The sequence below is a fragment of the Microtus oregoni genome, unplaced genomic scaffold, assembly GCF_018167655.1.
Source record: "Microtus oregoni isolate MIOR12 unplaced genomic scaffold, Mior012 000012F_ref0000307, whole genome shotgun sequence".
NCBI lineage: Eukaryota > Metazoa > Chordata > Mammalia > Rodentia > Cricetidae > Microtus > Microtus oregoni.
In genome coordinates, this window is record NW_024543071.1 from 19,538,961 (window position 1) to 19,552,976 (window position 14,016).

Consider the following 14,016-nt stretch of genomic DNA (forward strand, 5'->3'; position numbering starts at 1 on the left):
TATAAGTCAATTAACTTATAAACTATCAAGAGCAATCTTACTTTAACCATAAACTATTAAAAATAAAGAGATACAGACTAATGATAATTTGGACAATTTATTTATTATTCTGTTATTATAAATATACAATAAGCTCAAAAACTAATTTACTTTAGCCGTAAACTATAAAATATTAATAAAAATTTAATTCATAAGCTAAAAATTTTACTTAATTTATAAGCTATTAATTAAAATATACAAGTTATCAACTCATCTTATAAAAATTATTTGCATATTAAACTCTTTGAATATATTTTTATATATACATGTTTATATATACTTATAAGCATATTATTGTTGACAGAAATAATTCCTTATAAGCCTTGTCCTATCTTCTGCAATTTATTTTAATTATGCATACTTGGAGTCAATTGCCCTCATGCATATATTAAAAATTTAACTTAATAATTCTCCTGATCTTGATGGAGATATCTCTTTAATTTAGATGCATACAGCCTTTTAAACAAGAAAGGGGATATTCTTCTAACAATAATAATTTTTAGGATTCCAAACTTCTATTATGACTCAAAGATGAATCTCCTTTCTTTTTCTACAACATGGATTTCAATACAGGCCACAAATAATAATAACCTGAGATATCTAACATTTTTGCCTCATAAGCCTCTTAAGAAGGTTCTTAAGAGCTTCAAGAAATCAATTTAGATTCACCAACATTACCACAGGTGAAAATAAACTCAGACAAGTATTATTTGTCTACAGTTTGCTTTTCCCACCTGCCAAATTTTTACGGGGAGAGGAACTTTCCCTCTCTCCCTGGCCTGGAATGCCATTTTTTTCACCTGCCAAGACCATATGCTTAAAAATACCAAGCGTGCACCTAAGAAAAAAGTTTTCCTCTCAAAAATGTCTTATCTTCATGTTCTTTCATTAACACTACTTATTCCACCAGATTTATAGTGTTACAGACTGCTCTTTCTCTGGCCAGGGCCATTGACCTTCAGCTCTCACCCCAGAAGGCCAGAGTTGCATTCTCCAGAAACAGACTTCTCCAAAGCTACCTGCTTTCCCCAATCTCCAAGATCTAAAACTTTGCCCATTATCAGCAAGAAGTAATCATGAAAGAATCCTACACCCCACGTCATCTTTTTGACTGACCTGTCTTTAAAAAAATGTTCCATTACTAACTGTATAGATTCTGCCCACAATCTCCATTTGTATTTCTGACAATTGTTCTGCTATGAAAACCTCACTATGTATGTTTTGAGATAATTGGTATTGTCCTCACATAGCCAAAATGGTTTATTATTGCCTTGATCACTAATTTGATTTACCAGGTCTACTTCCAACTACAGCCTTGGTCCTACGCATACCACTAACCAGGTAAACTCTAACAATGCTTCATCAAAATACAGTCTATTAACCAAAGACTAATAGATAAAACTAACATTTTAAACTAACACTCCTTTCTTTTAGTAACTCAAACAACTTTAGACAAGCTTAACAACATCTTGTCATGCTGATTATGTAAGATTTGTGTTACATCCCTGCCCTTTAACGGATCAGAAATGTCCTGGAATGGTACAAACCCACCTGAAGAGTATCTAAAATATTTCCCAGCTAGGTATATATTCTCAAATTAGTGCTATCAATCATTCCAGACTCCAACATTCCTCTGCAGAAGAGACAATTACATCATTAACTCAGTCAAAGATTTTGTTAGTAGAAATTCCTCATGAAACCTTTTTATTAACTTGATAATTTTAGGAACTAAGACTTTTATTTCAGTCATCGTCAAAAAAAAATTAGGATCAGCTATGTGTTACTCAGAGAAAAATTCACTTCATTAAATGAAAAAATGGGAATGCTACAAGCTGCAACATTTTACAGTGTAATTGCTCAGTCATTTTTCCACCAGTGACTCACCCGAACCAAGGGATCTGGTAAAGGCCAACCAAAAAGCAAAGCTTTTTGGCACTATTGTTTTGTAAATAGTACTCCCTTTCCGTTACATATTTGGGAATTAATTCCCCACACCTGTTAAGACACCAGGGTGCCTGTACTAACCCTCAAATATAAGTATAATCAGAGAAATTCTTGTTTAAAATATGTCACTTTTAAAAAGCTGGGCCACAGTAGTTCAAAAGCCAAATACAAACTTGAGGCCAGGTCACTATAGAAAACGTTCCCATGAGCTGTTTGAATGAAGTCTTCTTACACTGATCTAGCCACCAGTTTAAAGTGGATAGTGGAAGAAATGACAAGAAATTTACCCATTAATTAGGTTTCCAGAAAAATATTCTACAAACGCCATAAATGAACAAGAAGATAAAGCCAACAAAGATCGGTATTTCCAACCAAAAGACTTATTTTAACAAAAAACAGACTAAAAAGACAGACATAACTATATAGCCAGTCTGTCTCAGACAATAAAGCCATTAACAGATCAATTATGCACCATAAGATCCATCTATGAACACGCAATTTCTGCTTATATTTACATTATGAGGTTGAAAAAAAAAGCTAAAATATTTTGCAATCTTTAGGATCTATAATTAGTTCTTCTAATCCCTTTACAATAGAAACTTTATAATATACTTCTTTACACCCCAAGTTTCCAAACACCATGGATTACTCAGCTTTTTCCCAACAACCACAAGTACTGTAACAATGATAACAACAACAATGGTTGACAATGATACTTTACTATTTGTGCCTCAAGAGGCAATGAGTTACCAAGTCTTTCTGTTTTGGCAACCAATCCTAGTTAAGAAATTTTTATTCTAATTATGAAAACCTGACCTTTTTTTGGTTTGTTTTTTGAGACAGGGCTTCTCTATGTAGCCCTGGTTATTCTGAACTCATTCTGTAGACCAGGCTGGGGTAGAACTCCCAGAGATCCACCTGCCTCTGCCTCCCAAATGTTGGGATTAAAAGAGTGTGCCACCACTGCCCAGCGAAAACTTGACTTTTAAGCAGAAGCTGGTACTATGGAACCCAACCTATCTTGGTTAGCTTAAAACATTAGTTTTTAGGTAAACAATAAAGTGACTGCAGTCCAGGGATAGTATCAAGTCAGTAAGCAAATGAGGGACAAGGTAGTGTCTGCATTAGAATACCCAACTGTAATTCTGTAGTGCCATTTCTAATAATCTAAAAGGTTTCGTAAGGAAAGAGTCAAAGGATGACTGATTGACATGTTAACGCCGTAGTACTTGTTTTACCCTTTTGTAAACTGTTAAAACGCATTAAAATCTTAAGCACCAGAAATCAAGCTTTAAAAACGGGTTTTCACAACAAAATTTATTAGAAGAATAGTGGTTTTTAAAGTCTAGCATCCAGTGAGAACTACCATACACAACATTACAGCTGGGAATGTTTCTCCAAAATGTCATGGTCAAATAATACAGTGGAACCATTAAGTCTTACACATGCACGAAAGAACTAGTGCTTCTGACATACAATGTAGGAAAAAAAATAAACAAAAGGGGAACCACATGGATTAAAATTTAAGTACTCATCACATACATTAAGACACAGCTTATTTTAGTCCAGTCAAAATCAGAACTGCATTAAAAAATTTAATGTAGTGCAATCAAACCCAAAAACTTATTTTGTGATCATAAGTGCTCTACTACATAAACAAATGATTACAGCAAGAACAAAAAGTTCAAATCACACAGTACAAAAATCTGTAAATAAATATAAACTACAGTACAAGAGAAATATTAAATTATACAATTCCGTCAAACTGTAAACAGTATATTGAAATGAGGTCCATAGAGTAATGGGGGTTCCTGTTTTGTTGCATGACACTGAACTTCTAGAAATCTGGAAAAAAATGCCATTTTCCATGTCTTCAAAGGCTATGGGGCTTTATAGAGTTTCTTTCGGATGTAAGATATCAAATACTAAAGCAGAGGGCTGTCTTATTTGCTAAGCACAGGCAGCACTATGGAAAACAAGTGTTTAAAAGACAAGTCACCACTAGAAGGAACTTGTCACTGAGGTCTTTGAGGCTGTAAAATACACTGAGATAAAAACTTTCTGCTGCATGCAGACCTAGACCTCTGCTTTTTTTTTTTTTTTTGACATTTTACATACTTAATGATAAAATACCAACTTTGGCAGGATCACTACTGATAAACTCAAAGCACTTATGGCCCAATGGTTCCATCACAGTGGCCAGTGCACAGATTCTCTGAAGACATTGCATAAATAGAATGTAGAGGTCAGACACCCGAGGACCAGTGCTTGAATTTAGTAGTAGTTATGATGAAGAAACAAGAGCCACATCAAGGAGAAACTGCATCTGTTAGAGTTTAGAGAAGCAGCTAGGAATGTCATTTGTTTTCATTGTGCTGGTTATTAGTGGCATTTAAAAATATATAGTTTAAGTGTGTGTGTGGCTATACATGTATGCATGTTTAAAAAAATACACCATTAACAGGAACCCCCATATATCTGCTCAGTAGTTATAACTGAATCTATAGAATGCCACTATAAGAGTGTGAGGCACCGTGTGCTGGAAAGTTACGCAGCTTTAAAATCTGTTTGGCTGAGTTATACCTGGATACCTGAACTGAGTTTTTAAGTTGACATTCATCAAAGATGTGCTACCAGCACGTTGAAATAAAAGCAAAACAGAAAAATACAAGTCACTGTTAGGTTTACGAATAGCATCAAAGTACCTGAATTGAGTGAGAAAAGTGTGAAAACTGTCCCTGAGGGTTTTAAAACAGTGTGTACAAGTTGGTTTTCTAAGAACATTAGCTTTATTTAACAGTGTGGACTGATAAAATACCAATGTCTGACAGCTTAAAGTGGAGGTCATAAAGAATTATACGCAAATGCTCCAATGTATAGTTTATGCATTTCCCCCAAAGCAGCAACAAGCCACTGTTAAGTGCACATCCCATCACAACAAGCACACGTGGGGGTCGGACAAAGGTTTCTTCTGGTCTGTTTTTTTTTTTTTTTGACAGCACAGCATATCAATATCCAAGGACTATATCTTTCCTAGATCAGAATGTAACTAATTTTGACTAGCAATATAGGATTAGACTTTTAATCAAACACTTCGCTATTACATACTAAGATTCCTTAAACTCACTAATGCTGGTAATACTAACCTAGTTAATCAACCCCCCCTTGGTTTTAGAAATATACCCTTCCACAACTTAAAAACCATTAAGATCCATATCAGTCCTCTGATGTAAAAAGCATGTGAGTGAATTAGTATTAAAAATTTACACAGTAAAAAGGCTTGAATTTCAGCCAAAGATTCTAAATACTGCTCAATCCCTGAAGACTTAAAAGGGAGAGAATCTCTACCCATTTCCTTAGTGGTTTATACTTCTAAAACGGTCTGGTAACATGTTTCATTTGGGGAATTTCCCCCTTTCTCTCAAATTCCTATGCCTGAATTGCTTAAATGAAATGGGGAAAATGAGGCAATTACTTAGAATTACTAGAAAGGTACAAAATGTTATTGTCATTTGTTAAAATAAGGATTACTTATATAATTGTGATTTGACCCCATATCATGTAGTTATGGTTTTTAAAATAATCATCCTAAAACTTACAGTACCTAAGACTCTGAAGATAAATTAAGACTTTAGTGTTTCAACAGAAAAGTGCTGACTTATCCCTTCTCTAGAACTTCAAACATTTGGGGAAGTGCTTTCCTAATGACAGTGAGGTTCACTATATACCCAACCACCAAGCAGGAAAAAGTCACCCGGATGAAAGACTTTCAGGAGTGTAGCACTGGTAATTTACCAAATAGGAATCATTTTGTTCATTCTGTGGGGGCAAAAATATTCTAGACTGAAATTCTATTTGGCTACTGAATTTTAAAAATCCCTGCTCTACTGTGTCAGTATCCTGTGTCCAACTATTCCCAACCCCCACCCCCACCCCTTACACACTATCCACTGAGATGGTAATCTCCAAAGAGATTTAAAAATTTATGTTTTCAGGACATACCTGAGAAAGGGTGCAATTATGCAGAACAAGGAACCCAAGACTGCACTAATACTGGTTATAGGTTCACAAAATGTTTTTCAAGACAAATCTAAGAAGTTTAAGAGGTATGAATCTTCAAATGTCTCACTGCTTTAGGTTATTTGGTATGTGTGTAGGGTCATTTCCAGTGTTGAGAACATCTCGAGCCTGTTCAATGACAGTTCAAGGAATAAAGAGTTCATTTTCACATTCAAACAATAAAAGTTAAATATTATGAATATTTGCTACATCCAATAAATCTGTGGTTTACTAAAAGTGCTTGCTTTTCATGTTCTTTTATGAATATAGCTCTAAATGAACTGGAAATCTTAAAATTACCTCCCAAATAGTTGTAAAATTAACTCATGTTTACTGTCTGCCAAACAAACACTAGATTCAATTCTCATTTTCAAACAAAGTAAAAAATTTTCCTATCAAATGCACATTATCCAATTTTATATACAGTGTCTTGAGACTCGCTCTTAGTTTATCTAAGACAGCAGGGGCAGCTGATTTTTATCCTCTTCTCTTAAAGTTTACACCTGTCCACCTTGTGTTCCAGCCCTTGCTCCAAGCTCCCTTTATAACATTTCCGGCACTCAGCTTGTGTTACAGCATAGGGCTAATGCTTGCTTCTTTAAAAGGCAAATGCAGAAGTTGGAATAAAGAGGCTATGGAAAGAAATTTCTCTATTTTCCCTTGCCACCATGTTCACCAATCTTCTAGTCTCAAAGACAGTATTAGTCCAAAATAAAGAGTATGGAGGTCTGTGTTCCTTGTACCACAATTAGATATATTATATATATTTAAAGCAGTTAGATTTTAAAAAACAAACCAAAAAACACCCCCCGCCCCAAACACCACCAAATCTCAAAGACCTGTAGTTCAATAGTCTCCTAAATGGACTACTTGGCTAAAGCCATCAAGCTTTGAATAATACTGGATTGACCAGAATATTAACAAAAATTGAATTCTAATGGAAAGGAAACAAAAAAAACCCATGTGTGACGTTTTCCTGTAATTTTCAATCTGCTAATAAAATATTAAGTGGGGCAATCCAACCTATTGTCATATTCTATCGCCAATTAAAGCAACCCAAATAAACACAAAAATGGAGACATGAAAACAATCTCAAGCATTTGGTTAAATAAAGAATTACAGAACCAAACATTTGTTTCAAAATGAAAGCTACTAGGCTACAACAGCTTTCAAATAAAGTAACACAATTTGATGGCTCTAAAGAATTTCAGGTTCTGACACTGAACTAAGAATCTGTTTTAATAACCAAATAAGTCCAAGTTTCATCATCATGGGGCAATACAATGTAAAAGGATCACAAAAGCTTAGAACCAGGTCTGGCAACATGTGCTTGGGGTAGGCATAGAACACACCAGCAGCTCAAAGGTTGCCATGTACTGCCTAATGACAGCAGGTAGTTAGGATACGGGCCACAGCAGTAGTCATTTCTAGTCTGAGTTAGAGTTCTCTCCAGAAAATTGGGAACTAAAGACCTAATTGTGCCACTTAATGTTTTGCTATCTGATCCCATACAGCTCATATTACAGCTAAGGTAAAACATAGGGGATAGAAACGCCAATTGGTTGAGGTAATGATTTATAAGATAACCAGAGTTCTAAAGCACTTCAAATGTTGTAAAGTAAAACTGTACCAAATAAAGCTAATACACACTTCACACCTCTGAGCTTGCTCACCAGAACTGAACAGTAATTAACTTCACATAATGACCCTACTATTACACAAAGCCTTGCTCATATTCATGATCTGCTGCAGCAAAGGTTTATCAAGCAACATCTAAACTTCAGAATAACAACAAACATATTTAAAAGTATTATACACAAATATAAATATTTTTTCCTGAATGAGAGACCTTGTCCTTCATGGTATTTGGGGAGCAGAATAAAAGTGTATAGCTCATCAAATAATTTAGCCACTTGAAAGACTGCTGAACAAAGTAAGATAATATACTCTACTGGGTCATGCCTGATTTTGCTCTCTCAGAAATAAGAATTCTAATGATAAAATACCATCCCCCAACTCTCTTTCTCCTACAACTGTTTAATGGTTCTGATGTCACAGTATTGTAGCTTATCTAGTATGTGATAGTAATGTTCTCTCACTAAAAAGCAAGAATTTATTTTAAATATATTATTTCCTATCATTAGCTCAAATAATGTAATGTAATTTGAATAATGTCATCATTTGCCTTACTGGAAATATGAGAAAAAAAGGCTTTTGTGACAGGCAGATGTGAACTATACTTTCCCATACCATAAAAATGGTCAACTGTTGTTTGGGCCATTCAAAACTCTGATTAGCAGAAATTAAGCATGCAAGTAGACCAATCTCCACCACACATGTATGAGGACGTCTCCAAATTAGAATATCTACACTGAAAGTGCCATACAACATAGTGGCAAATCAAGAGAGAAACCAAATATTAAGGGACCACTGTGGTATGAAGACTGGCAGCCACCTCCAAGAAATATGTAGTATAATGGAACTCTGAACACAAAGTTTAACATTAAAAGTGCACCTGAATATTACAAACTAACTTTACAAACCTACAATAAGGTAAAATATATATCTTTTGAAATATTCAGCAGCTTTTGTCTTTTTTTAAGTTTTTTTTTTCGAGAGGCTCATGAATTTTAAAAGGGACCACTATCTAATTTCAACCATGCTTCACAAAACAATAATGGCTATTTTATATTGCAGTTACCAATGTAATGCAATTAGTGCTTTAAAACAACCTACACTCTAACAAAACAACAGCGAAAGAAAAAAGGAGAGAAAGAAACCAGCCAACCAACCTTTGGAGGAAAATAAGCTTACTCAAAAGCTTCTTGGAAAAGAAAATTTACCTGAATATCAAGTCATGACTGATCAAGTGTAATGTTAAAAGCTTCACAGACATGAATATTACAATCTTCAGGTCTCAGGACTTTAATCTGAGAAGTTTAGAGTTTGGTTTGTTTTTAAAATTCACTTTCTAACCAAAACAAATAATAGAAGTACTCAATTTCCACTATTTACAACTCTCAGCCTACAGTCTGAAATGACACAATACAAGTTCTCTTATTTAAACTGCAGCATTAAAGAGTAGGCACACCATTCTTCTGCTGCTCGATTGTCATCCACTGAAACACACATAGAAAATATTTATGTTAGTAAAATGATCACTCTCATTACACTACAATGACAAAGGTTACATAACTCAACTCATACATCACTACAAACTACCACAAGGATTAAACCTCTCTCTGAAGAGTAAAAGTACAAAAGTTCAACTTTTAGGGCCAGATTTTTAGATGGGCCTTTAATGATGTCTTTCTGAGAGGGAATAAAAGCACAAAGTAATTTCTCAAAGGATCTTTTTGCAACAATTCTGGGATACTGAGTAGCCCAAACATTGTGCAAAAGGGAACCATGGCTACAATTAATTGTGTGCTGAGAGGGAACAAAGGAGGTTTTCCTTCTTAAGCTTAGCCTTTTGCTTTCAGCAAACCTCACACAACTTCAACTGCAGATGAAAATCATGCATCTCATATTGTATTTTTATTGCAACTTCCAGCTAGGCCAGGAAATCTTGCAGTCACATTAATACTACCAAACTCTTTGTCTGTTGAGACTAAAAAGCCAAGAAGCAGGTGTCATCCACTGATAACATTGCTTTACAAAATAAACCAAATCAAAAGAGGAATCCACACCCAACCTATGTCAAAAAATGAGTAGTGTCTTAATTTTAACAGCAGCAATGGTGTGCCTAACCTTTGAACACACAGGTTGCAAGTGAAATCTGTTATCTAACTGAATTAATGGGTCCAAAGTTCTCAAGTAGGAATTTGTGCCTGGTGACTATCTGGACTTATTCTTACTACTTCTCAAGTTGTTAGTGTTCTCCTGAAATAACCAATCTTAACCTAATCATTGTATGCTTATTTTATTTTACTCAGAAATGGCAATAATTTGGGGGTTTGGCTAAGCATTTAGAAGGGCCTGATCACCTTTCTCAGCAGATTAGGATATAGGGTATAAGTAGTGTGGATTTTACTTTGCACAAAATACTAATTTTAGCCTAATCATAGTAAGAGATTAAATTCCACTGAATTTACTTATCAGGTATTCTTGCAATTATCTGTTGAAAATAAATCTTCCAAATTTAACTTACTGCAATTTCATGTGCCCATCTCAAACAAAGCTTAAGACGTTCTTTAAGGAGTGCTTACACAAAAATGATCAGAAAGGGCCTGAAATGTGTGCTAAACAACCAGAAAAAGTCAAGAAGGGGATATTATGTAGGATGCCATAAAAACAAGGGGAAAAAGAAATTCAGTTAAACAAAGTTAACTAAAATCTAAAATCCAACCTCTCCCAATCTTGTAGCAGTATCTGAATTAGTTAAAGAACAGAAACTCCAGGAAGCTAAACTACCAATTGAGTTAATAACAGAATTAACATGCAACCTAATCCTATTAGGTCACCTTGGAATTGTGATTTTTCTTCTTACCAAAAACTTAGATCCTTCATCTATGTAGAAATTATCAAGGCTAAAAATTCTAAGCATCATATTAGCTTCGCCAAAATTACTGATACACATTGCTTTGTCTATTCTCAGATTTCCAATAAACACAGCTTGGATATCTTAAAACTACTGGCCGCAACAATACTCAGTTGTTGGTTAATACATGACCACTTCTATAAAACCACTGAAAAATATAAAGAAACCTAAGTTTGCAAAAACGAGGCATCCTCCATTGTTTATGAAATGTACCCTGACTGCTCCTGAGTAAGAAGGGAGCGCGTCCTCCATGAGATAAGGCTATAATCTCACTTGTTGGTGAGAGCAAATTCTACCCTTAGGAAATCTCAAATGAAATTACAGCAAAGGTAGTGTTCCAAGCAATGAACTGAAACATTTTTGAAGGTAGTGTGTGCACATCTCCACCGCCTCCCCTCTGGGTGAGCACTAAGACATTGCTAATTTAGTAAGTAAATTTAATAATGATAAGGAAATAATAAAGTATAATTATAAATAACCCAAGTATTTATCGAGAAACCAAATTTCTTAATGTCAAAGGTTCATCATTTGTTTTAGCTTAAACCTTCAATTAGTTGAATCAAAGAAAAATGTGAATATTTTTGTAAGATGGCTTTCCAATTTGTAATGACAAAGCTCCCAGTATAACAGAGGTAATTTTCTAAAAGGGTGCTTTTTTTTCTTCTTTTCCTTCTTCTTTTCTTTTTTTTAAAAGTAAAGGCAAACATAACTTAAGGGGAAAAAAAGAAAATAAGGAAAAACATGCAGGCTCTACAGGCAAGGAGTCCACTTCCATGTATCTGGTCTCTGTGAGGTAACTCAATTCTCTGTGTAGAGAAACATGCAAAAGGCCAAACAATATTCCGAGCCATACTGCACATGGAAATTTAAAATATGCAACATTCAGAATGCACCTTTCACCTCTGTGCACAAGTCAATGCAAAACCTGCAAAGAAGCGTGTCACAGTAATGAAGCCAGGTGCAGCAGTGACAGCTGAACAATGATGCAGTAGTGCTCACCCAGTTTGTACAGTAATTGGCACTCTACAGTATTCCTACTCAGTTTTTGATTCATTTGCACTTTGTGCTGCCTCTCCCTGGGGATCTAATTCAATCTTTACAGAAACATCTGGCCCCTCCGACCTCATTAATTTCATCTTTTTCTTTGGAGGGTTTTTCAAAGTGCCCAGCCTCTCCTTTACTTTGTACTCCAGTGTACTGTGGGGAATCCCATAAATACTCTGAGCTTTGGAAACACTCATTTTTCCACTCATAACCACCGAGATTGCTTCCTCCAGTATCTCACTGTTGTACTGTCTGTAACGCCCTCTTTTCTTCCGAGGCTGCTTGGAGCCAGGGTCTCCTTCTTGATCCGACGTGGGATATGGCTGTCCAGAGGTAGACTGCTCAGCATCTGAGCCCCAAGAATCAGGTCCAGCATCTAATATGCTTTTTCTATTTTGTTTTGGAAGAATAGCCCTTAATTTTTTACTAAGCGCGCTCTCCGTTTGTGAACCCATTACCAAAGAGCTATAGCTGTATTGATCACCAGTGCGAGACTCCCAAGAAAGATCCATTCCTCGAACTTGTGGTATCTTTAAATCTACAGGAGATGAATGGCTCATGTCCCTTTTTCCATCTTGTTTTGTTTGATGTGCCATTTTTGGAAAGGCAGAGTTCTCTGCAAGAAAAGGAAGGTCACTGATGTTGCTGAGTGCACCATTTCCCCTGAACTTCATGCGGTTGAGGTTAAATTCATAATGAGGTTTTGCCCAAGAGGCTTCCCTGGATAATATTAAGTGCTGTCCATGATTCTGTAATCCAGACGGCCCAAGGCTGGCAGCTGTGGACAATTGGTTTCTGCTCAGTAGCTCTTCACTAATCTGCAGGGATCGAGCCAGTGGAACTTTGAGTGATGTGGAGTGTCCAAAACCTTCCCTGGTTCCATCCTGTAAGCTTCTTGGAGGTACCCCATCACCACTCCGAAGTCCATCTGGGCGGTACTGGCTGGGTCTCCCAGGTCGCCTAATTGGATGGAAGGAAACTGATGTGAGCAGGACTTGCACAGGAAGGGAGGGGCGGGTGAGGGGACCACTCCTTTATTAGAAGGCCTTGCTTGGGTAACATCACTTTGTGTTATTTATTTATTTTTCTCTAAAATTAAAAAAAACAACAACACATTGTCTCAGCAGTTAGTTTAAAAACTTGATCACAAAAAGGGAAAAAAAGAAAAAAAACAGGAATTTTTTTGGGCAAAGAAAAATTAAACCTGTTGGCAGTCTCTGGTTGGGTTCACAAATTTTCGGAGAAAAAGTTTCGCGCAACTGTTTGAAAATAGCACCTTAACCATTAATTACAAAGAATCATTAGTGTCTTCATCATCTATACAGAATTGTATACCAACGTGACGTTACCACTAAACAAGCACAGTAATAAAAGAGTAAGCCAAATTATTTATTATAATCTAATGCATTCAACATTCATAACAACTAGCTAGCATTCACACTGGTGGAACCCAGAGATAATTGCTCATTATGCTACAAACAAGTTAACGTTTATCATTAAAAATTAAACAATTCCAAATGACATTTCTTGTACTGTTTGGAAAAAAACCTATACATGGCAAGCAGTCCCAAGGTGAGGGAGGAAGTCAAGTGAAGTTGATAACTTACCACACTTCTTCATTACAACCCTAGTAACTGTAGGCTGACATAAGTACCACACTTCCGCAAAGTAACTTTGTATTTTACCCCAAATTTTGTTAAGTGACACTCAAAGCCAATATAACCAGATGTATAAATAACTTGGTAGCAATCTTTAAGAAAAATCTTTTTCCTTAAAATGCCATGTTTATGCTGAAATAATATTTTAAAGTCAATTACTTATAAAGTTAGCTTGTAAGATTTTGTTGTTGTTTTAGGATATTGTACGTGTCTTCCTTCTTTGGTCATTCTCCCTTCTTTTTCAGGAGAGGAGACTTTTTTCTCACTCAACCTGGAGCTCACTGATTCAGCAGGCAGGCTGACCAATGACCTCCAGGCATCCTTCTGTCCCCATCCCACTCCCAGGGTTGGTAGCCCTCCACCTATGAGTGATAGAGACCCAAACTGAGGTCTTCATGCCTGTGGAAGGCTCTTCAGTAACTGAGCCATCAGTTACATAAATTATGTTAATTTTCATAACAGAGAAAGGATACTGATCTTAAGACTGATGATAGCTGGCAAAACATCCCTAAGAGGAATGATTATATCAGTGCAACCCAAAAGTGGTATTTTACAGAAATAAATGGTAAACTATATTCCCCTGGATTTTACAGAGACCATTGCCACTATTAACACAGTAACACTGAATGCTCAACTGAAAGATGGGCAGTACTACTGATGAATTAATCTTCCATGAAACAAAACATTTCTCACTCAAGAGAAATAAACACAGCAGCTTAAACAATACAGAAC

General features: G+C 35.8%; 1 protein-coding gene across 7 annotated transcripts in view; it reads right to left on the minus strand.

The window, feature by feature from the left end:
• Lcor (ligand dependent nuclear receptor corepressor) overlaps window positions 1-14,016 on the minus strand; it is a 105,574-nt gene that overhangs the window by 17,405 nt on the left and 74,153 nt on the right. For 6 of the 7 annotated variants that reach the window (XM_041660853.1, XM_041660855.1, XM_041660851.1 and 3 more), the window contains one exon: window positions 5,904-12,586. The exons of the other annotated variant lie outside the window; for it this stretch is intronic. In XM_041660853.1, coding sequence (XP_041516787.1) covers window positions 11,617-12,586 — 970 coding nt within the window. In that variant the 3' untranslated portion in view covers window positions 5,904-11,616. Of the gene's footprint in view, window positions 1-5,903; window positions 12,587-14,016 lie in introns of those variants that run through there. 7 annotated transcript variants of the gene reach the window in all.